The sequence below is a fragment of the Oryctolagus cuniculus genome, chromosome 5 (genome assembly GCF_051225735.1).
Source record: "Oryctolagus cuniculus isolate XC-2025 breed Fujian yellow rabbit chromosome 5, ASM5122573v1, whole genome shotgun sequence".
NCBI lineage: Eukaryota > Metazoa > Chordata > Mammalia > Lagomorpha > Leporidae > Oryctolagus > Oryctolagus cuniculus.
The window spans coordinates 46,646,215-46,671,460 of NC_142871.1; the positions used below are offsets into that span (position 1 = coordinate 46,646,215).

General features: G+C 37.5%; 1 protein-coding gene across 1 annotated transcript in view; it reads left to right on the forward strand.

The window, feature by feature from the left end:
• The window catches only part of TRDN (triadin), a gene marked incomplete at its 5' end in the record, with an annotated part of 426,652 nt that overhangs the window by 303,913 nt on the left and 97,493 nt on the right, over nucleotides 1-25,246 (forward strand). Inside the window, 2 exon segments of the mRNA NM_001082743.1 lie at nucleotides 16,922-16,972; nucleotides 23,869-23,919. Of these exon segments, the coding sequence (NP_001076212.1) occupies nucleotides 16,922-16,972; nucleotides 23,869-23,919 (102 nt within the window).

The following is a 25,246-nucleotide window of genomic DNA, read 5'->3' on the forward strand; positions in this document are numbered from 1 at the left end:
CTAGTCCCTATGCACCTTCCAATGACCCAGTATTCCCCTTTATTTAGTAAATAAACAAATCAAAATCCTAGCCATCCCAGAAGAGGCAAGCTCACTCAGAAGAAATTGGTACTGTTCCATTGGTTTCCTATAAAGTACCACCTTCTGCCATGCAACCTTTGACTCCATGTGACTCAAACATTTATTGGTAGCACTGCTGTTAAAATTAAAGACAACTTCAGCCAAGAAAAGGGGCAATCCGTCAATGATGTGAGATTTGGAAGATGTGTGAAGAGGCATGAATTAAGGATATGCCTTTCTCCCAAAAGTTAAAAGTTCTTCATTAATGTTCCATCTTTTCCAATAAGTTAAAATATAGCTTGATCACACTTAATTGTATTCAGGATATCTACAAGTGCATACGGGTCACACAGACAGATCATTGCAAAGCCAAATTTCTGTACTCAAGTAAATATTCTGCCTTTTAATTTTCATGAAGATGAATCACCACTGTCACCAATGTGGCCTCTCTGTCCATCTTTTTCATTTCTTTTTTTTTTTTTAAGAAAATCTGGGTATTTTGTAGAGAAACACATTAAAACAGTATGATTACCTCAGGGACACTCCCCCAGCACAGTCCTATACTTCTCACTAAAATCACCCCTCCTATGACCTAGGAACCTCTAGAAGTCTCAGTTCAGGAAAACTCATAACTGCATGAGCTAAAATATGCTACTACCAAGACAAATAACACACTGAGGGACTATGTATTACTATTTTTTAAATATTTATTTTATCTATTTCAAAGGCAGAATTACAGAGAGATAAAAAAGAGGGAGAGACAGAGAGAGAAATCTTCCATCTGCTGGTTCACTCTCCAGTTGATCAAAGTGGCCAGGGCTTGGCCAGACTGAAGACAGGAGCCAGAAGCCTCCTCTGGATCTCTCAAGTGGGTTCAGGTGCCAAGCACTTTTGCCATCCTTTGCTGCTTTCCTAGGCCATTAGCAGGGAGCTGGATCAGAAGTGGAGCAACCAAGATTCAAATTGGTGCCCATAGGAGATGCTGGCACCAGCAGGCAGCAGCCTCACCCATTATGCCTTAACACTGGTCCCAACGTGTTACTGCTTGCATTCTACCTTTTCAGTGATTCATAAATTTAGTCTCTTAATGGAAATATTATCAATCTTGTAATTATTATTTTTTAATTTAATATGTATTTTAAAAGGCAGAGAAAGAGAGAGAGATCTTCCATTCACTGGTTCACTCCCCAAATTCCTACAATAGCTAGGGCTGGCACAGGCCAAAAATTAGAGTCAAAAACTCAATCCACAATCCAGTTCTCCCTCATGGGTGCTAAGCACCCCAAGTACTTCAGTCATCAGCTGCTGCCTCCTGAAATGCACATTAGCAGGAAGCTGGAATTAGGAGGGGAGTTGGAATGAACCCAGGCACTCCAATATGGGATGTGAGCATCCCAAATAGTGTTTTTTTTTTTCAAAGATTTGTTTATTTATTTTGAAATCAGAGTTACAGAGAGAGTGGGAAAGATGAGAGAGAGATATCTTTAATCGACTGATTTACTCCCCAGATGGACACAATGGCAACAGCCTAGCAGTGGGAGAAGCTGAAGTCAGGAGCCAGGAGCCAGGAGCTTCATAGGGGCCTCCAACATGGGTGGTAGGGGCCTAACCACTTGGACCATCTTCTGCTTTTTTTTTTTCAGGCCATTAGGAGGGAGCTGTATTGGAAGTGGAGAAGCCAGGACACTAACCGGTGCCTATGTATGATGCTGGCATTGCAACCAGCAGCATTACCTGCTATGCCTCTAGGCAACAAAGAGGATTGCCCTGCCCTAATCCCTAGTAGTGTCTCAACTGCTACACTAAATGCTCATGGCTGCTCCAATTTTTTAGGGTCTTTAAAGCAGCAAAATCATTTATATCAAATGGGTGCTATTGCACCACTTATTTTATAATTCTCAGACTTCGTCTTGATTTAACTTCCAACAACATTCATGTAAAAGTAGTGGGATGCAAATATAAATCATTTTTAAAACCAAGTCAAATCTGGTTATTAATATAACTAAAGTTGTTGTATGAACTTTGAACTTAATGATAGTGTACTTCAGAATTTTTGACCAACTTTATATAAGTTAAAATAATTTTCAGGTCTGGTGCCATGGTGTAGCGTGTTGGGCCTCTGCTTGTGGCACTGGCATCCCATATGAGCACTGGTTCCTGCCCTGGCTGCTCCTCTTCCTGTCCAGCTCTCTGCTAGTGGACTGGGAAGGCGGTGGAAGATGACCCAGGAGCTTGGGCTCCTGCACCCACGTGAGGACCCAGGGGAGGCCCTGGCTTCAGATTGGCCTGGCTCTGGCCATTGCAGTCATTTTAGAATGAGCCAGAGGATGGAATACTTCACTCTCTGTCTCTCCCTCTGTTTCTTTGTCTTTAGCTCAGCCTTTGAAATAAATAAATGAATCTTTAAAAAATTAAAAAAAAAAACACAAAGTTTATAGTCTTGATATTTGTCAACATCTTAATATGAGGTTGATGGTTTTCTAAAACATTCTTAAATCCAAGATTCGTTTTCCTTCTCATGATAGGGAAAATTTTCTTACAAATAATATTTTCCCTCATGCAGAATTTTCATTGCCATTAGCAGGATTTAGCATGTAAAACAGTTTTTAAATATTTAATATAGATATTTGAGGATTAAAATTTTGTTATTAAGAGAATTATCCATTTTGTGCATTTATTTGGCATTCTAGACTAGACTGTATAAAAATTGTGGAAACACATTTGAATCTTTATCCCTTAATATAGCAAGAAAACATCCATAGAGATCAAGGATGTCATTGAGCTCTTAATTATTTTCATTAATATTTACTTTCATTCCTGCTATTTTGTTGAAGTCACATATAAGTGGGGTCTCTTCATCTCTTTTTCCCCCCTTAGGGATCTTTAGCAGAAAGCATGTTACAAGCTAATACCTTATATGGTTGAGTGGACAAAGCAAAAGTATTTTCTTATAAAAGGTTTTAAAATTTATTTTTATTTATGTGAAAGAGAGATATAGAAAAGGAGAGAGAGTGCATGCACAAAACAGAGAAGGAGGGAGACATTTACCTGTTGGTTCATTTCTCAAATGCTCAGAATAGCTTGGGCTGGGCAGGGTGAAGCCAAGAGCCTAGAACCCAATCCAGGTCTCTTAAAAAGGAGTCAAGACCAATCCCTGCAGCCATCATCTACTGGCTTCCAGGGTGAAGTTAGCAGGAACCTGGACTCCAGAGCAGAACTGGGACTCAAATCCCAGTCCTCCAATATGGGATGAGGGCACCACATGTGGTGCTGCTGTGCCAAAAGCTCACCCTAATATTATTTTCTGAGATGTTTTTTCTTGATATTGATTTATTTCATTTTCAAATGTGTTTCCACTAAAGGCCTCTTTCTTGAGAAAATAAAAAGAATTGCCATGCACTCTCTTGAAAAATATTGCTTAAAATCAATGGCAGTGTCACATCTTGGAGCCAGTTAATGGAGCTTAAGCTCTATACTTAGAAATCAAATTTCGGAAATCTGAACTTACAAATCTTATATAAGCACACTTGCTACTTGCTTATTATGTTAAATTAGACATTTTGTGTCAAATAATCACAAGAGCAAACATGAAAATTGTATTATCATTCAATGTTAAAAGTACTTGCACCGTTTTGGCTATTACCACCTCTCCAATTTTTCATAGAATGGTGTTAAACTGAAAAGCAATTTTTAAGATTATAAAAATTCAATTCAGATGTTGCTTTGGAATTTCATAATGACAAAATTACTTGAAAGGAATTTCTCCATCATTATGAGTTCCATTATTATGAGTTGCAAAGTTACTTTTAATTCATTTATTTATAATATTTTTACTTTAAAAGGAAGGCAGATTGAGCTCCCGACCACTGCTGCACTTCCCAAATGACCACAAAGGCCCTGATCTTATAAATCCAGAGGTAGGATCTGGGAACTAAGCCCTGGTCTCCCACATAAGTGGAAGGGATTCAAGTTATTTGAGCTATCACCTGGTACCTTCCACTATCTGCTTTTGTAGAAAGCTGGAATCTAGATGCAAAGCCAGGAATCAAATTCAGGTACACTCCTCTGTGGGATATGAGCATCTTAACCAGTCTCTTAAAGGCTTGGCCAAGCAACTGACAAAGTTTCAGGTTTGTTTTATTAGATTTTTTATACAAAGAAGAAAAAAACATTAGAGATAACCTAAAGCATTTATATACCCATTGAAAGCATTGAGAATAGAAACTGTGGTGAAGAATTTTAAACTTGGAGTTAGTGCTTGTGGTTTGGGCTTTCAAAGAAGTAACTGATGAAAGCCAGCGATGGTTATGAAATGTTAACCTCCTTGGACAACATAGTACAAAGCTCTCTCAACACAAAACTTAAGGCTTAGTCTAACCCTACCAGCAATTTTTTATCTTATTCTGGGCTAATTGTTTTCCTTGTCCAGCCCTCTTTCTAAACCAATATTGTTTTATTAAACAATACCTAAAGGACTTTCTAATTCTAATATTGTAAAATTCTCACTTTAAGGAAACAATCCCATGCCTGAAAAGTTTTTACTTTACCATAAATGCAGAACAACAAACTTTGCATTGTGATTGCAATCATAAGGTAAATAGTACAAATAGGAAGTCAGATTCATATTTTATAACTAAAATATTCAAAAGCATCATGTAACTTTGCTAAATGTAATGATAATATTTGAAATATTTGATGATATTTTTAAAAAGCATACTTCAGGACCAAAGCATGCTATGGAATATCAAATCAAATGACTTCAACATTCTCTAAATATGAATTAAACATGAAATTCAGAACAATATTACATGAAAAGTAGAAGTGAGGAGACACAGAAAAGTCTATCAAAAATGATACTGAAGACACTGTCATTGGAATCAGGTGAATGTGAATAACATAACTGTGAGTGGTGGCTATTTTTACAAAATAGCAATAATATTTTCTATGTATTGTTGGTTAGTCCAGTATATATCATAGTATCTTAGAAAACTTTATTAATTACCTTGACAAAATAGCAGAATAATCATTGGATTTAGGGTCTTTAATACTTCCATAACTAGAAGGTTCTACGTTAAACTTCTTAGTAGAATTTTGTACAGCTTCCATTGCCATGAACCTAATTGTCATGTCCAAGACCCAATTCACTATTTTTGGCCCACTTTGCATATTTAGTGATTCAGCCACATTAAGTTTTGTATTCCATGTTTTATTAACATGGTTTATTTATTTATTTACTTATTTGAAAGGCAGATTAGAGAGAATGAGTAAGATCTTACCTCTACTGGTTTACTCCCCAAATAGCCATAACAGTGAGGGCTGGGCAAAGCTGAAGCCAGGAGCCTAGAACTCCATCCAGGTCTCTCACATGGATGGCAGGGCCCCTTATTGGGCCAGCTTCGACTGTTTTTCCAGGTTCATGAGCTGGGATCTGGAACAGAATATGAACCAAACCAGCACCCATACGGGCTGCAGGTCCAGCAAATGGTTACTGCACCTCCATGTCAGCCCAGAAATTCGATGTTTATTTGTTTGTTTGTTTTGTAATGGCATTCCTTATGATTGTGATGCCTCCCTTATTCTTCTTTGATAGTAGTTTTCTTTATCAGTTTCAGAATCATTCACAAATGTCAGTGCTTTCCTGACTTCTTCCACTCTCTCATGTTGTATTTGCCAATCCTATGAGCTCAGAGTCTTGTGCCTGTAACTTTAACATTGTATGTAGTCTGTCTATGTGAATGCATCTAACATAGACTAAACTCCACGCAACCATCCACGGTTTCTGGCTCCCTCTACAAAAGAGGCACTCAATAGATATTATTGATTAAACCTAGATTGTCTTTTAAAATATAGATTATATCCTCCTTCTTATATATTGTTTCAAACAGAAGGGACTTAAAGGGACCTGGAGTTTCTGATCTACACAATGGGCACTTGTTACACAGGTAAACACTATAGGAAGGACAGTTTCTGATTTGTTGAAATGGTGATAGCTTTGGTTTTTCTCCAGCCACACCTTTCTCGGGAGTTGCCTTCAGCTTGCTTTACACATAGATATCCATCATCATGTTTAATGTAATACTAGAGTGAAGACTTTTAGAATTGTTCATGGAAATCTAAAATGTTAGCACATCAAATTTAACAATGTATAGTAAGAATTAAACTTGGCAATATGGGATTTATTCCAGATATGCAACTTTGGTTAAATATGTAAAAATAATTGCATATGGGGGGCTGGCGTTGTGCTTAGTGGTTAAAGCTGCCACCTGGGTTGCTAACATCCCATATGGATTCTGGTTCATGTCCTGGCTGTTCCACTTTGAATCCAGCTCCATGCTAATGGCATGAGAAAAGCAGCAGAAGATGGCCCAATAGCTTGACTTCTGCACCCACATAGCATACCCAGAAGAAGCTCATAGCTCCTGGCTTCGTTGAGGCCATCTGGAGAATGAAACAACTAATGGAAGATTCTCTCTTTCCTTCCTGCACCCTCCCATAATGCTGACTTTCAAATAAATAAACAAATCTTTAAAAAAAAATCATCTCATGTAATCATTCACATCAGTGTCTGATAAGAAAAAGATACATAGAAAGCACTGGACAAAAATGCAACACTCATTTATGATTAAAAAATCTTTTCATTAGTGAACTAGGAACAGAGGATCTACCTCACTTTCATTATGAATATCTACCAAAACATTCCAGTTAACTTCATGTATACTTCAAAAATATTTATGTATTTATTTCATTTTATTTGAGGAAAGAAAGAGAAAGAGAGAGAGATTTCTCATCTGCTGATTGAGTTCCCCATTGCTGGCAACAGTCAAGGAGTCCAAGTCTAAACCATTCTAGATCTCTCACATAGTTGATGGGGTTCAGGCACTTGAGCCATCATCTGCTACCTCCCAGAATGTGCACTGGCAGGAGGATGTCATAAGTGGCATAGCCAGGGCCCAAACAGACATTCTGGTATGGAAAGTAGGCATCCCAAGTTGCAATATGGTAACCTAATCAGTGTGACGAACACCTTCCCCATATGCTTGTAAATTATTATTTACTTTTTATTTATATGGAGGCAGGGAGACAGCGAGAGAGTGAGAGAGCAAGAGCACAAGAGAGTGAGCGAGAGAGAGATTGACAGACAGTGCTCCTGTTTCCTGATAAATTTTTCAAATTTCTGCAAAAACTTTCACTGAAACAGGTTGAAGTTGGGCATCAGGAGCATTATCCAGCCCTCACTTGTGGTAGGCAGAGATCCAACTGTGTGAGCTGTCATCTGTTACCTTCCAGGAACTGTCATCTTCTGTCTCCCATGTTCAGTAGAAATCAGGAATCAAGGATAGAGCTGGGAGTTGAACTAGGCCCTCCAATATGGAATGCGGGCAGCTCAAGTGGCATTCTAACTCCTGGGTCAAATGTCTGTTCCACTAATACGCTATTTGATGATGAGAAATCTAATGTTCTCTTGTTGAGATCAGGAATAAGACAAAGATGCACTTTATAATCACTCGAATTCAACATCTTGCTTGTAAGTCCTTAGCTAATGTGAAGACAAGAAAGTAAGTTGTATGCAAACTGGGAGGACGTAATAAAACTGTCTTCTTTCGAAAACAACATGGTTGTATGTGTGGAAATTCCCAAAGAATCAATAAAACCTACTGGAAGTAATCAGCAAATATAACAAGGTTTCTGGATAGAAGGTCAACAAATCAGTCATTTACTTTCCAAAATACTAGCAACATTTGAATAACTAATAATAAAAGCATAATATTATTAACAGCACCAAAAAAGGGAAAAAAGCAGAAATATAAAAGGTAATGTATATGTATATATGTACATATATATTTATGCATATATTTGTGTGTACAAATATATGTATATATATGGAAAAGTTAAAGCAAAAAAACTGATGGAAGACATGACAGAACCAAATAAATTGAGAGATATTTCATGTTCATAAAAGACTCAATAATTTTGTTATTTGTTGGTTGGTTGGAATTTTTGTTCATGGATTAGATGATTTGTTCATGATTAGATTATATGTCAAGTTTTTTTAAGTGGAAATCTTCTGCTTTTTGAATGATATCATCAGGAGAATTTATTTTTTAAAGATTTATTTATTTATTTTGAAAGTCAGAGTTACACAGAGAAAGGAGAGGCAAAGAAAGAAAGAGGTCATCCATCCAATGGTTCACTCCCCAATTGGCCGCAACAGCTGGAGTTGGGCCAATCCCAAACCAGGAGCCAGGAGCCAGGAGCCAGGAGCTTCTTTTGGGTCTCCCACGTGGTGCAGGGGCCTAAGGATTTGGGCCATCTTCTACTGCTTTCCCAGGCCACAATAGAGAGCTGGGTTGGAAGAGGAGAAACTGGGACAAGAACTGGTGCTCATATGGGATGCCAGAACTTCAGGCCAGGGTGTTAACGTGCTGCACCACAGCGCCAGCCCCAGGAGAATTTACAAAGGACTATTAGGAGAAAATATTTATAAAAGGCATATTAAGAAAGACTGTTATCTGAAATAGAACTATTAAAAGTCAAAAATATTTTGAAATGTCAGTAAAATATCTGAACAGATACCTCACCAAGGAAGGCATATACAAAACGCAAGTAAGCATATTAAAGGTATGCAAAACCATGTCAATAAGAAGTTGCAAGGAGAATTACTTGCCTATCACAATGGCAAAAATCCAGAACTTTGACAGTGCACAATGCAGGAGAAAAAATGAAATGAAAAGAATCCTCATAGCTTTGCACTTATGATAGACACATGTACATTAGATTACCTGGGTTTGGTGTCCAGCTCCAGTTCTTGATGACAGCTTCTGCCAAAGCACACTATGGGAGACAGCAATGATGCTCAAATGATTAGGTTCCTACCACCCATGTTGGAAACCTGGATTGAGTTCCATATTTTCAGACTCAGCCCTGGCCCAGCCTCACCAGTTAAAGTCATTGGGAAATGAATCAGTGAATGAAAGCTCTCTGTCTCTTCCATTTCCCCACACCTTTATCTCTATATCTGTCATTCTGCTTCTCAAATAAAAGGAAATAAAATACAATTATTTTCAATATTTGCTAATGGGGCAGCAAATTTGTAAGAAAATTTAGTAGTTTCTTACAAAACTATGCATATTCCTAACATACTATCAGAAATCACACTCTGACATTTACCAAAATAAGTTGAAAATGGGATTGAAAGGAAACCTGAACACAAACATTTGTAGAAATTTTATGCATGTTTGTTAAAACTAGGAAGTATAAAATACATCCTTCAGTTAATGAATGGGTAAATTAATTCCAGTACATCCATACAATGGTATCTTTATGCATTGCTAAAAATGCATAAGCTATCAATCCACAAGAAGACACACAAGAACATTAAATCATATTGCTAAATGAAATAAGCCAATCTGAAACATATACATATTGAATAATTACAACTATGGCATTATGGAAATATAGGACTATGGAGAAATTAAAATAATTCAGTGCTTATCAGGAGCTTTGGGGAAGAGAAAAATGAATTAAATTTTCTTCAAATAAAGTCTACATGGTAAAGAGATTTAGGGCTGTAAAATTATTCTATTTGATTGGTAGTGATAGAAAATATCATTATATGACTATCAAAAATCCACAAAATGTCCAACACTAACAAAAAACAATATAAAATATCTTAAATATATTTAAATATTAATATATTAAATATAATTAAAATATATAAAAACAAACTATGGGCTTTGGTTGATAATGATGTATCAGCATTGATTGATGGATTATAACAAACCCATTCTCATGAGGGTTGATGGCAGGGAATGCTGCATGTGTTAGATAGGTTATCTTAATTTGACCTGCTAAATATGTACCATATACTGAGTGTTTTATGAGCAACAGGAATTTATTTCTAATATTTTCCGAGACCTGAAGCCCAAGATCAGGTTGATGGCATGTTAAGTTCGGGTGAGGATACTCTTCTGCATTGTATCCTCACATGGAAGAAAGAGGGTGAGAAACTCTATGGGGTCCCTTTTATTTTTATAGAGTCTAATTCTATTTATGAGATTTCTACCCTCATAACCTAATACCTCCTTAAGGCTCCACATCCTGACAATTATGAGGGAATTAGGATTTCAGATATGAATTTTGAGGATCAGAAATATCCAGTCAATAATAAGGACTAAGAGATTATTTTAAAAGTTTTTTAAATGGAATTAAGTGATAATTTTAATTTGAGCAAATTGAAGAAGTCACACGAATAAAAGTGCTAAAGCGATTATAGTATTTACATTCTGAATAGATCTCCACTAAGTGACAGAACAGTATCAAAGCTGTCCTACATAGTAAGCAATTAGAATTTCTTTGAAAATAGGACTCATTTTTGAAAGTTTCCCAGGTGAGTCCTTACTGGTGACATTTCATAGGTTCTGTTTTACTTGAAGTGGAAAAGGACGTTCACCATTAGAAGTTGAAGAAAAAAGCTTCTCATGTGGCCGGCACTGTGGTGCAGTGGGTTAATCCTCCACGTGCAGCACCGGCATCCCATATGGGTGCTAGTTCTAGTCCCGGCTGCTCCTCTTCTGATCCGGCTCTCTGCTGTAGCCTAGGAAGGAAGTGGAGGACAGCCCAGGTGTTTGGGCCCCTGCACCGGCATGGGAGGCCCGGAAGGGTGTCCTGGCTCCTGGTTCCCAGCTGCAGATCGGCCAGATATGGGCATAAAATAGAATTTGTAAGAAAAATATATGGTAATTTATGTTAAATAGGAATTTGGGAACTACTTTGTTGTTTGAATTTTGTATGTTTTAAGAATAAGGAAAAATAAAGTTTTAAGCATTGTGAAGAACTAAAAAGAAAGAAATGTAAAATTTTTAATAAAATAAAAAATAAAGTACTTACTAAATATGCCTATACATTAAAAATTGGTGAATTGTATTGTAGTATATAACTACTTTGGAAATTTGTTCAAAATTTCCTGTATGACCTAAAGTAAAATTCTAGGTAAATTTTAGGTTGAAACACATATAATTTTCTTTTTTTGTCTATGAAAACTATGAGATACTAGTAATTTTATTTGATGGACACTTTTGTCAAACTGAGATTGCAAAATTGGAAAATAGCAAACCATGTTTAGGGTTCTTTGTGTAAAGATTCACAAATACATTTGTTGGAATACTGTGTCCAAAATGAAATTTGACAAATATGTTGACTCATTCAGTAGTGTTTATTGAGTTCTTAGTGTATTTCAGGAGATATGGCCTCTGCTTCAGAGGTAGTAGTTATAAGGTTATTGCAAGCTGGCAGTTATAGATGTGAAATCATTTAATTATTCAAATTTGCTCACTATTTACTTTTGTGGGTCACTTGATAATCCACCATGTTCCCGAAGACATGATATCATAGGTTAGCTCTAACTTTGTCATTTGATGTCTGGCTTCGGATTTCTTACCTCTGCTGGGACCTATGATCTTGATCAAACTACTGATTTCTCTTAACTTCAACTCTCACATCTATAAAAGTTAGATAATTACTCTCATTGGACATAGATGAGAAGTTAAACTTTTCTTTTGTAAAAGTATCTTACCACATGAAATAGTTCTTTTTTTTTTTTTTTTTTTTTTGGACAGGCAGAGTGGACAGTGAGAGAGAGAGAGACAGAGAGAAAGGTCTTCCTTTGCTGTTGGTTCACCCTCCAATGGCCGCCGCGGCCATCGTGCTGTGGCCGGCGCACCGCGCTGATCCGAAGGCAGGAGCCAGGTGCTTCTCCTGGTCTCCCATGGGGTGCAGGGCCCAAGTACTTGGGCCATCCTCCACTGCACTCCCTGGCCACAGCAGAGAGCTAGCCTGGAAGAGGGGCAACCGGGACAGAATCCGGTGCCCCGACCTGGACTAGAACCCGGTGTGCCGGCGCCGCAAGGCGGAGGATTAGCCTAGTGAGCCGCGGCGCCAGCTATGAAATAGTTCTTATTCCTCATTTGTGGATACAGGAATGACCAAAATCTGACCCTGGCTTCAAGAAAATTTCCATTTTGTAATAAAGTTATTTCCTTGATTCAAACATGAAAAATTTCATATCTCAGGTTGACCATGACTATATAAGGAAAATCTCATGCCAATAAGATTTTCTTTTTGCAACAAATTCCTTTGTACTAGATTTATGGCTCAGTAGCTAAATCTGTCCTTAGGGAATCTTAGTTCATCCTATGTCCCACGTATGGAAAATGAAGTTAAAACTATGCACACTTAATTCCTTATCAAATAAAAGACTGTCAATTTTATTTTTATATCATTGCATATTGTTATTCTTTCATAAAGGGCTGGATTAAGATAAATTAAGATGCAGCCAACTGAGGTACATCCCTGAATTCCAATCAATATTCTGACTATTAAGGTGTCATGAGGACTACAATATGAAAGAATGCCTGAAGAAATCCCTCTATGCAGCCAAGCTACACAGGTTCAAAGCATTGCAATGATAAACTCAGGTCAAAATTTACTTAAATGAAAAAAGGGACTTAAATGATTTTAGCAGAGGCCCCTTAGCAGGATGATCTGAAGAACTACATTACTGTAAGAAGAGCTTGTCAAAAAGACTATAATAATGAATTCACTGGACAAGACTTCCCCAAGGTGATTGTAAGATATGAACTAAACAAGCCGCACATCTCTTTGTTTGGAGTTTTTATGCCATGTCATATGTCACAGGCTAAGCAGGCTACTGCAGCCCAGCTTGCCTAGAACACACAATGCTTGAGTAATGTAGGAAGCTCTTCAGAAGTGTATTTCCAAAGTGTTACACAGTATTATACAATTAGTAATTTCACTAACTACTCTGCTGATTATGTAAATTAACCTTCAGAGAACAGTTTAATTCCAAAATTTACAATTTCTTGAGAAGCATTTCACCACAATCTCTGTTTACAAAACTGTTCAGATGTCATGTAAGTGAATTTTGTGTGTCTCAATTTTGTAAGATACATTATGTTAATTCCACATCTGTGTACAATGCTTAATATTTAAATTGAGGTATCCAGCATTTCCACTTCCTTTAGCATCTATTCTTTCCTTGTGTTGGGCTTAGTCTGGTTATTCAGTTAGATAGAGAATAACAGAAGAAGAAAAATGTTACCCTTTTAAATAAAACCATGATAACAAACAACTAAAACTTTCTGAGTAAAAACAGTGAGAGTTCTAAGGTTAAAAAAATGAGACACATAAACTTAAGTTCTCATGCACTTGAGTTCGTGTATCCCATGGGAGACCTGAATTGAGTTCTAGACTCCTAGCTCCAGCCTATATAGACCCCAGCTGCTGTATGAATTTGGGGAGTAAACCAGCAGATGAAAGATTCTCCCTTTGTCTCTTCTTCTTGTGCTTTGCCCCTCTGCCTTTCAAATAAATACATACAACTTTAATAAGAAGAATTTAGAATTCATTTTTTAACACAGCCAGAAAGCCATAACTGCTTCATGATTTTGTTGGGATTTTCTAGGCTTTCTAACTTCAGTTTCCTTTTTCAGTTTGGCTATGCTTGACATCAAGCCAGGATGCTCTAGCACATACATTTTGTTATTATCTTCATAAAATGTTACTACTAATAATATGGTTTTGGATTTTAACATTCAGAGTAATGATAAAGAAATAATAGTTGTGTCAATGATATCATTAATTGCAACTTCTTATTTTTTAAGATTTATTTCTTTATTTGAGAGGTACAGTTACAGAGATAGGGAGAGACAGAGAGATGTCTGCCATTCACTGGTTTGCTCTCCAAATGGCTGCAGTGGCCTATCCTAAGCCAGAAGTTTCCTCCCAGTCTCCCATGCAGTTGCAGGGGCCCAGGTACTGGGGCCACCTTCCACTGCTTTCTCAGGCCATAGCAGAGAGTTGGATCAGAAGCGGAGCAGTAGGGTCTTGAATCAGTGTCCAAATGGGATGCCAGAGCCACAGGCGGAGGCTTAGCCTAGTACACCATAGCGCCAACCCTGCAACTGTTTAAACATACTCCATTACTACTTATTTAGAGTCCAAAATATTTGTGTTTGTGCTAGGGAAAAACTAGTGTGGATTTTCTTTAAGATTTTCATGGCTTTATGTTTTCATCTTATCCTTCCCGTGAACTTCGTTTTTCCTTTCTTCTTCTTCTTTTTTTTTTTTACAAAAAAATTCTTATATAAGAAAACAGTACTGTCATACATAATCTTTATATTCTACAAGATAATATTGGAAGAAAAGTCAAAAATTTATTTTCTATTTATTTTTTGGTTAATCTAAAAAATTTTCCAAATTCATTGCTATTGAACTTTTTCTCTCAAAGTGGACTGTTTGTATTTAGTAAATCACTTAACATTTGACTTACATAGACATGTGGGATTTTTCATTATTAAACATCTGGCAATTGATCATAAACTTTTTTTTTCTTTTTATTATTTAATAAATGTGAATTTACAAAATGCAACTTTTGTATTGTTGTGGCTTTCCCCCCACAACCTCCCTCCCTCCCGCGGCCCTCCCCTTTCCCACTCCCTCTCCCATCCCACCCTTCATGGAGTTTCATTTTCAATCAACTTAGTATATACTAAGCAAGGATTTCAACAGGCTGCCATAAACATTTATAAAATTAATTACTAACACCAATATATGAATGATAATATGGGCAAATCATATACACTTGGATTTAATTTTTTTTTTTTTTTTGACAGGCAGAGTGCAGAGAGAGAGAGAGACAGAGAGAAAGGTCTTCCTTTTGCTGTTGGTTCACCCTCCAATAGCTGCAGCGGCCGGCACGCTGTGGCCATCGCACCGCGCTGATCTGAAGCCAGGAGCCAGGTGCTTCCCCTGGTCTCCCATGCAGGTGCAGGGCACAAGGACTTGGGCCATCCTCCACTGCACTCCCTGGCCACAGCAGAGAGCTGGCCTGGAAGAGGGGCAACTGGAACAGAATCCGGCGCCCTGACCGGGACTAGAACCCGGTGTGCTGGCGCCACAGGCAGAGGATTAGCCTAGTGAGCTGTGGCGCTGGCCAAGGATTTAAAATTTTTTAACTGAAATGTCTTATTAATATTTCATATATTATTAGAAGTAATTTTTAGTCTTCTTGTTTGTTTTCATTTTGTACAATTGGTTCATACACTAAGTGAAATCAATCTGTGTGAACAATATAAATAAGTTTTCTGTGGAGGTATTTATGGAAACATGTCAGGCTGGTGCTGTGGCTCACTTGGTTAGTCCTCCGCCTGCGGCGCTGGCATCCCATATGGGCGCCAGGTTCTAGGTCCGGTTACTCCTCTTCCAGTCCAGCTCTCTGCTGTGGCACCTGCCTCCTGGCTTCGGATCGGCGCAGTGCTGACCGTAGCGGCCATTTGGGGAGTGAAGCAACGGAAGGGAGACCTTTCTCTCTGTCTCTCTCTCTCACTCTCTATAAATCTACCTGTCAAATAAAAAAAAAAAAAAAAGAAAGCATGTCATTATCATGATAGTTTCTACGTATAAGTGAGACTGTATGTCGCTTTGCTTCTGCAACACTTTCCTATAATCTGCACTTCATCTGCTGTTGAAACTTTTTCCAGATATTTCTTTGGTGTCTTATTGAAATATGAAATATAATACATTTAAAACAAAGATTGTATCTTCCTTTAAAGATCTCTTTCCTACATTTTTACCTCAGCTGATCATAGATTTTGTTAATGTAAACCAAATAAGAACTCCAGGGATCATTCCTAGATTAATTTTTATTTTTAATTTAACAATTAGTTGATACATAAAATTGTACATACTGATGGAGTATTACATGATATTTTAATGCATGTAAAAATTGTGTAATGTCCAGAGTAGTCACATCTAAGTCTTAGAGAAATATACAGTGTACTATCATTGCTTGTATTCGCCTTACCGTGCAATAGAATATGCAAACTTCTAAACTACTATACAACTATAACTAGTCTCATTAATCAACCTGTCCCATGTTGTCCACTCTCCTGGATGCCCGTGATGGCTCACTCTGATGGCCGATAGTTAATGTTACATGTTGGAGGAACTCCTAAAAAATTACATATATGTAAACTCTCCAGAGCGGTAGTATCAGCTGAATCACTCCATTACAGATGAATTTTCCACAGGAAGTGCCATTAGATAATAAAGAGAAACTACACTATCTTTTCCAAATTACTCTTTAGGATCTCTTCTACTGCATTCTACTAGTTATATATGACTTCTGTTCATGTGTAGTGAGTGTCAAACCCAGGCCTCACTGTTTTCTCTCTGATCTTCTAAATGTGTTTTTGTACCTCATCTCATTGGTTTAATACTCCACCTAATCTCTGTTGATCTAATTCCTTTCTGTTTTTCAGTGTTTGCCTGCGAGCCATGTGATAAAAGCTTGTCCTGATTCCCATCATTCAGATACTGAAGCCAGTATCTTTGAGTTCAGAATATCAGTTTAAACTCCAGGTCTGCTGTTTAATGGTCTTGAGGAAATTACTTAGTCCTTTTTCATGAAAAGTAGAAATGATGATGGGACTCCTGTATCTCATAAGGTTGTTGTGAACACTGGATGGCAAAATAGTAGAGAACATTGTCTGACACATAGCAATTAGACCAAGTTAGCTATGATTCTTCCGCCAAAGCCTGTGGAATTTTATCTACATCTATCTCGTTTATGTCTTTATCTTCCCCTTGTGATGATAATCCATGGGCTTACTTTCTGTCTGTTGTAAGCTTAGTTCTGTGCCTCATAGGCGATGTGGCACAGGAGACATCTGCAGCTTGATTATTGATTCAAACACCCTCTAATTCACATAAAGAAATTCTTAGTGGTTCCCCCCTCCAACCTATTATTCCTTGTAACCTTTTCTTCTCATGATCTTTCTTGCAGAAACTAGAAAAGAAAAACCTGGCAAGATTTCTTCAGTTCTGAAGGATAAAGGTAATATGCGAATGCTTTTAGTAGAAACATCTGACTGCGTACTTAATATGTTATTGGCATCTCCTTGGGGGATGAGTGCACTACAATTGCCATGGTCAGACTCACATTTTTAAAAAAGTTTTATATTTATTTTCCTCCTGAAAGTGCTTTCTTCATATTCACTACTACTTAAAAAGTGTTCTTTTGCAATTTTCAAATAATAAATAAATGGATAAAAGAAGACATGAAGGAAAGAAGACAATGAGGAAAGCAGAAAGGGAGGGAAAAAAGAAATGCAAGAGGGAGAATCATTTAAAAATGTAAAAGAACAAAGAAAAATATGGAAGAAAAGTAAAGAAACTAGAAAGAACTTGGCTCTGTATTCCTTATTTCTCTTTTTTCATCCATTCATATTGTACCCGCATATTATCTTTCAAGCTCTTGCAAATCATTGGAGAAACACAGATGGAAAAGCTAGAAGTAGGGAGCAAGAGTTGGTAATTGGAGTTATGAATCCTGTGATTTTTAAAATGTACTTAGGCATATTCTGTCAACTTTAATCTTTTCAGGCTCTTTCTTGCTATAAAAAGCAGAGAAATTCTTATTTAAATTTTGTGACCTCAGGCTACTGAATTAACCAACTGCGTTTCCTCTCCGTTGATCCAAATTCTGGACTCCTTCCTATGAATAATGACCATGTAAAGCATCAAGATTTCTCTCTATGTTTCATCCTTCACTGAGTACCTTCTCTTTCAAAGTAATAAACTTATGTTTACAATTTGTTGTATTGTCTCTATGTGTGATATATACATTAATTTATTAAGTAACTGCAATAGCATCTGTTTATTCATCAAGACTTGGTTGTTCAACCTTAACATTTTTATTCACTTGAGAAACATTATGAGAAGAAAGAGAGACAGAAAAGAAGCTCTCCTGGGCCGGCGCCGTGGCTCAATAGGCTAATCCTCCACCTTGCGGCGCCGGCACACCGGGTTCTAGTCCCGGTCGGGGTGCCGGATTCTGTCCCGGTTGCCCCTCTTCCAGGCCAGCTCTCTGCTATGGCCAGGGAGTGCAGTGGAGGATGGCCCAGGTGCTTGGGCCCTGCACCCCATGGGAGACCAGGAAAAGCACCTGGATCCTGGCTCCTGCCATCGGATCAGCGCGGTGCGCCGGCTGCAGCGGCGGCCATTGGAGGGTGAACCAACGGCAAAGGAAGACCTTTCTCTCTCTGTCTCTCTCTCACTGTCCACTCTGCCTGTCAAAAAAAAACAAAAAAAAAAAAAAAAGAAAAGAAGCTCTCCTATGTGTTGATGAAGTCTCAAAATGCCTGCCGTGGCTGGGGTTGGAACCTGGATTCAGGACAGCAATCCAGGTCTCTCATGTGGGTGGCAGGGACCAAACCACTGGAGTCATCACCTGCTGCCTCCAAGTCTTTGCATGGGCAGGAAGTTGAAATCAAGAACTAAGTTGGAATTAAACCCAGGCATTTCAATGTGATATTCAGGCATCTTAGCAGCTATCTTAATAACTCAGCCAAGTACCTGCTCTCTCCTTAAGTTCTTATATGAACCAAGTGGTACCACATTCAGCAATGATTTATTGTGCATCTAATGCATCATGTTCAATACAGGTACTCACCAGACAATACGGATACAAGAAAGCTATTATGCTTACATAGAATGTGTAGCAATAATAATGTAGTTGATTTAATTTATAAGGATTATGGAGTATATGCACAGGGCGCAATGAAAGTGTGTAATTGGGGATCCTAATGATGTTCAGTGAAATAAGGAAGGAATTCCTCAAGAAATTATGTTAAATTCCAGTAAAAATGATGATGAATTAGTCAGGTATAAGTATGGCATTTACCTAGAAGCAGGATACCTATTCCTGGACAAGCACATTGATAAACACTTTTTCTTTTTTGCTCAGCAAGATGTGCTGCTATCCTGATTTTTTAAATGAGGAAGCTGAGGGAAAGATAATGTAAGTTACTGAGTGTCACACTGTGGTTAGGAGATGAAGGTAACAGCCAAAGCTTGTCTGCCTTTAATGCCCATCTTTCCATTTTAGTAGTGACACTGCTTACTCTTTAACACAGTTAACAGGAACGTTACATTGAGTATAGACCTTATTATATAACCTGAAAACATTATTTGACATAAATGTGTTTGTAATTCTATGAAGAAAACGGTATTAGCCTTTTTGCATTTTGGGTGATTTCACTTAATTCCCAAGATGGATATATTCCATTTTTCCACTAATTACTTGTTCTTTGTAAAGGATATCTTCACCTTTCCTTGCCAACTATCCACTCTCATTTTATCTGAAAACTTTGTGAGAAGAAAAGGTATCGCTGAAATACACTGCTGTGAGTGAACGTGTATGTGTGTGTGTGTAATTTGCAATTCACATTTTTGGAAAATCTAAATGTTCTTTAGTTTATTTGTGTGGTGACCCAGGAATACTTGTAACATGCATGACTGTTCACTATGAAAACAACTCTAAGGAAAGGTAGAGTCTTAACTGCAAACTACTCTTCAGGCAATGGTTATTATAAAACATTTAAACTACCTCATAGAAGCTTTACTTGTGCCAAAGCCCAAACTATTTGTAAAGGGTAGTTGTCAAAATCCATTACCTGGGGGATTTAAATTCACTCAGACCACTTCACCAAGTATGGCCATGTGATTTCTATTATTATTGTTACTAATGTTTAAAAACAGGCAATTTCCTAGTGGACATTTTTTCCTAGATGTAGAATTCTCTGCTATTTGCAAAATGTCTTTGTAGTCCTAAGAATACCATGCTTATAAAGGATTTCCTCATATTTTTATTGACTTTTAATGATTTAAACCAGATATTACATTCTAAGTTCAAACTATATTATATTAATGCTTCCCAAAAGTTGGATATTCTTTTAGAATACTTTCATTGCTCTTTTTGCAGAATATCATTTGTTTTTACTAAAAATCCAATAAATCCAAAGCAATTGCAATATTATCTATTGTATTTTAAGGATTTTGAAAGCCCTTGTTGTATTATGGTTCCTGGATAATCTTTGTAGGCTGCTGTTGAGTGGTGGTATAATCAGAATGCCATTTTTCCACTTGCTAAAAGGCCATTTATTTCATTGTAATCATTGTATTTTATGAGTTCCATGAATTATACACTTAAGAGACTAACCAGTCTCTTCATGATTTCCCTGAGTGTACACAGTCAAATCATATTGAAGCAATGGTGTAATTTCAAAACTACCTATGATACAATGAAAGTTGCGCCCTCAACACAAGGGATGGGATGATAATTAGTAAATTAAGCCTTTAAAGAAACATCATTAAGCTTGTCTCTTTTTATAAAGAGGTATGGAAAGCTCTAGGGATGATTATTCCAAAGGAAAAAAAAGCTGGAGGAAGATTTGCTGATTTTTGCATTTAGTTCAACATTTTTTTTTTTTTACATTTTTTTCTTTCTTTTTTTTTTTAACAGGCAGAGTGGACAGTGAGATAGAGAGAGAGACAGAGAGAAAGGTCTTCCTTTTGCCGTTGGTTCACCCTCCAATGGCAGCCACGGCCAGCGCACTGTGGCCAGCGCACAGCGGCCGGCACACCGCGCTGATCCGAAGCCAGGAGCCAGGTGCCCATCCTGGTCTCCCATGGGGTGCAGGACCCAAGCACTTGGGCCATCCTCCACTGCACTCCCGGGCCACAGCAGAGAGCTGGCCTGGAAGAGGGGCAACCAGGACAGGATCCGATGCCCCGACTGGGACTAGAACCCGGTGTGCTAGCGCTGCTAGGTGGAGGATTAGCCTATTGAACCGTGGCGCCGGCCATCAACAATTTTTGCACTTGGCTCAACTACTTGAACTAGGGGACTCGAACATTTTCAACATTTCTACAAAGCAAGAGCCATGCTTATGTGGCTTTGGCAACCCAGAAACTAGAAAACCCATGTCCTCGGTTATCTTCCTGATGACATCAACCCCATTTCACTGCCACTTGCTTTCAATAGCTGTTCTGATTTTTCTGAGAATGCAAGATTTATTTATGGACTTAGGAAATACAGATCAGATAAATAAAGCAGCAGAAAGATTAATTTCATCTTTGATTATGCAGTGGAATATCGGAATTGTTAACTGGTTTCTGATCCAGGCTTGTGTATATTTGGAACTAATGCTAGAGGATTATCAACAGAGTTTATCTTACTTTATAATCTGATGCTCAAGACTCTGCACCTGAAGCTCCTCCAACTACTATTTTTCTTCAAAATATTTTTTCTTGGCCATTTCACCTCATCGAACAAAAGCTGGATGATTTTTTTTTTCTGTAACACAGCCTCTTTTACCAGATATTTTTGACAGATTTCCAATTTATATCCTAGCACTGTTAAATAATTTTAGGCCCTGATCATTGAGGTTCATAAATCATCCTGTAAGGCCTGAGATAAATACAAAGAAATTACTATGTATATAAAAATGGTTTCCAAAATTTTGCTCCTGATAAACAAACAGATGAGTTGAAAAATGACTTGAGAGCTGACCCAAATCACAGAGTTAGACTTATCTCTTCTTAACTCAGAAGTGCAGGATTCCCATATAGTATACTCTTCACTATTTTTTGTGGGGAAATATCAGATTTGATACCTGGCTCTCATCCTTTGGTAGTTAGAGTCTGCACAGCCAAGTATGTGTTCTTCCTAAATCAGGTCAGAATCTCCTTAATAAGGACAGTGATGGATTTACTAATAAGGTGATGGATTTACTACCTCAGGATGCCCTGTGAAAGTGTATCTTATTTTCCCTCTTCTTCTTTCTTCAGAAATCCAAAGTCATCTTGGTGGTTCACTGAATTGGTTTTGTATTTAATAACTTTGTTTTTTAAAGGATTTATTTATTTATTTATTTATTTATTTATAAGAGTTACAGAGAGTGAGGGAGAGACAGAAAGAAAATCTTCCATCCATGGGCTCACTCCTTAGATGGCTACAACAGCCAGCGCTGGGCCAAGCAAAAGACAGGAGCTCCATCTTGGTCTCCCACATGAGTGGCAGCTGCAGGTGTATACAGGTAGTTCTGGCATCTCTGGTGGTAGCTTTACTCACTTTTCCACAATGTAGGCCACCTTGATAAGTACTATAATCTCATACAAATATGTACACTCACCCATTGAAAGCAGCTGCTGAGTTTTGAATTCTGTGACTTCCCACTAGACTGGGAATCTTTCTCCACCATCACTTTTCATTTTACAATATATTAGTTATTTTGGCTTAGCCTGAAAATGCAACTGCAATAATTTATCCTGTAGGCTTGGAAAAAGCTATTGAAGCTTCTCAATGTGTTTATTCAATTTAGGGCTCTTGATTTCATCTTCATGTGCTGCAATAGAGAAGAAAATTATCCTATTTATATTGATCATGATATATAGCAGGATAGCCTTTCTTATTCTCCTTTAAAGAATTATTTATTTATTTGAAAGAGAAGCAGAGGCAGAGAGAGAGAGAGAGAGAGAGAGAGAGAGAGAGAGCCATTTGCTTGTTTACTTCCTAGATGGTCACAATGGCTGGAGCTGTTCCAATCCTTAGCCAGGTGCTAAGAATTTCATCCAGGTCTCCCATGTGGGTGCAGGAACCCAAGGACTTGGGCCATCTTCTACTGTTTTCCCAGACCATAGCAGAGAGCTGGATTGGTAGTGGAGCAGCCAGGACTCAAACCAGCACCCGTATGTGATGCTGGCACTACAGGTGGCAGCTTTACTCACTATGCCACAATGCCAGCCCCACCATTTTTTTTTAACACCAAACCTATTTTTAAAAATCTACATATATACAGGTGTCTAAGGTTGCTGTTTGACCAACAAGAAAACCCTACCTTAAGGAAATAGCCCTTTACAATATTTTACTTCTTTAATATAACAAAATAATAATAATTGTAAATTTATGCAGTAAAATGTGATGTTGATATATTTTTACAATTTGAAGTGATTAAACTGATATTTAATGTAGCAGACTCTTCACATACTTATCATTTTTGTGGTAGACACTTGAAATTATTCCTGTGGCAAATTTAAAATATTTTTCTTCTAAATACAACTTTGTGCCTTTTGTGCCAATATCTTCCTTTTCCTTATCCATCAGCTACTCTAGCATCTGCCAATCATAATTCTACTCTTTACTGCTGGGAGTTCAAGGTTCCACATATCAGTGATCTTGTGTATTATTTGGCTTCATGTGACTTATTTATTTCCTTAGCAAAACACCTATATGCCCATTTTGGACACATCTTTAGCTACCTAGAATCATTTAATTCTATATGATTGCTAGAGTCCATTTCCATTTACACATGCCAATGCTATATTCTCTATATTGTCACCCAAATCCATAAGTGAGAAGAGCAAAAAGGATCAGCACATGGACCTCTTCTCTATTTCCCATTATATTGTAAGCATTTTTATGTGAAATGAATATTGAGCTTTAATAATTCAGAACAATCAAAGCAATCAGTTTTTCATATTTTCTAACAGGTTGTTGAGGAAGTATAATGATATATAGAACATTGTTTTTACATATATCTGAAGCCATGATATGTTTGAAATCACATTGCATTAAAGCAGGTAGAATAAATTTAGCTTTATTTGACTGAATTTTGGGTGTTAATAATAAAATTGTATCTCATTTTATTTCAGTTGTATTCTTCAAGTTACCACTAACTCTGATCATAAAAATGATCAGGTTTGGGGGAGGGTCTTGTTCCATTCTATACTATTGTTTTGATGGTTTTGATTATAACAATTGTTTTTAAATCATATCATTTCCACCTATTTTCAATTTGTTAACTCACTAACCTCACTGACTACCACATATAGTTTTTTTTTGTATCTCTTTATATTAACTTCAAATGAATGCTCAATGTTTCTTTCCAGAACTTACAAAGGAGAAAGAAGTGAAGGTTCCAGCTTCCCTCAAGGAAAAAGGTAATTATGTATAAAAAATAAAATCTGATTGATATTCCTATTGCATGTTAATTTTTTTACAAAAAAGAAATGTGATTTGTTTTAGGCTTTGGAAATCATAATTTTCATATGCTCTAATGTTTCTGAGCAAAGGAAAAAATACTGAATTCTCAAAATCAAACTCCTAATTGTACAATGGAACACTAAGAATAGAGTAGTTATGTCAGAAACACTAAAAAATTTCAAAATAATATGAATTCTGATTCCATGGTCCTGTAATGAAATGGGGAGATCCAACATTTTTGAAAAAACTTTTTAAAAAATTTATTTGAAAGGCAGAGAGGAGAGAAAGAGAGAGAGAGAAAGAGAAAGCCATCTTCCGCTGCTTTCCCATGCGGTAACAGGGAGTTGAACAGAAGAGGAGCAGCCAGGACTTGATTGGAGCTCAAATAAGATGCCAGTGTCTCAGGTGGCAGCTAACCTGCTGCACCACAGCGCCAGCCCTGGGAACTACCTTTCATAAATACTCAGAAAAATCTTGGCTGATATTTTGTGATTTGGTAATTGTTTACAGGTCTTGTCTTACTGCCTGTAGAACAGTGGTCTTTCTACTTTTTATTTGTTGAACATACGGTTAGTGGTACCTTAAGTGTGTGAGTTTACAGTAAATTGAAATTATGCTATTACAAAAATTAAAGGAAAGGAAAAAAGACAGAAAGGAAGGGAGGTCTGAAGGAGTGAAGTATAATTATCTTCTTTGAATTGTATCTACGGAGTGCAAGAAATATATTCTCTTTATATTAATAAAAAGATTTTAAAAACTTGAGATGGGGCTGGTGCCGTGGTGCACTAGATTAAACCTCCTTGAATAAGTATAATAAAATACTGCAAACTGCTTTCCTTAAAACAACATAAATGGGGCTGGCGCCGTGGCGCACTAGGTTAATCATCCGCTTGCGGTGCCGGCATCCCATAGGGGATCAGTTCTAGTCCCGGTTGCTCCTCTTCCAGTCCAGCTCTCTGCTGTGGCCGGGGAAAGCAGTGGAGGATGACCCAAGTGCTTGGGCTTCTGCACCCACATGGGAGACTGGGAGGAAGCACCTGGCTCCTGGCTTTGGATTGGCTCAGCTCCGGCTATGGTAGCCTTTTGGGGAGTGAACCAATGGAAGGAAGACCTCTCTCTCTCTCTATCTCTCTCTCTCTCACTGTCTGTGACTCTAGCTGTCAAATAAATAAATAAATAAATAAAGCAAAAAACTTGAAACTAGGTATTGAAAGCAATGATTTAAAATAAAATAAAATCATGAATGCCTTTGTGGATTAGATATAATAGAACTCTAAACAATTA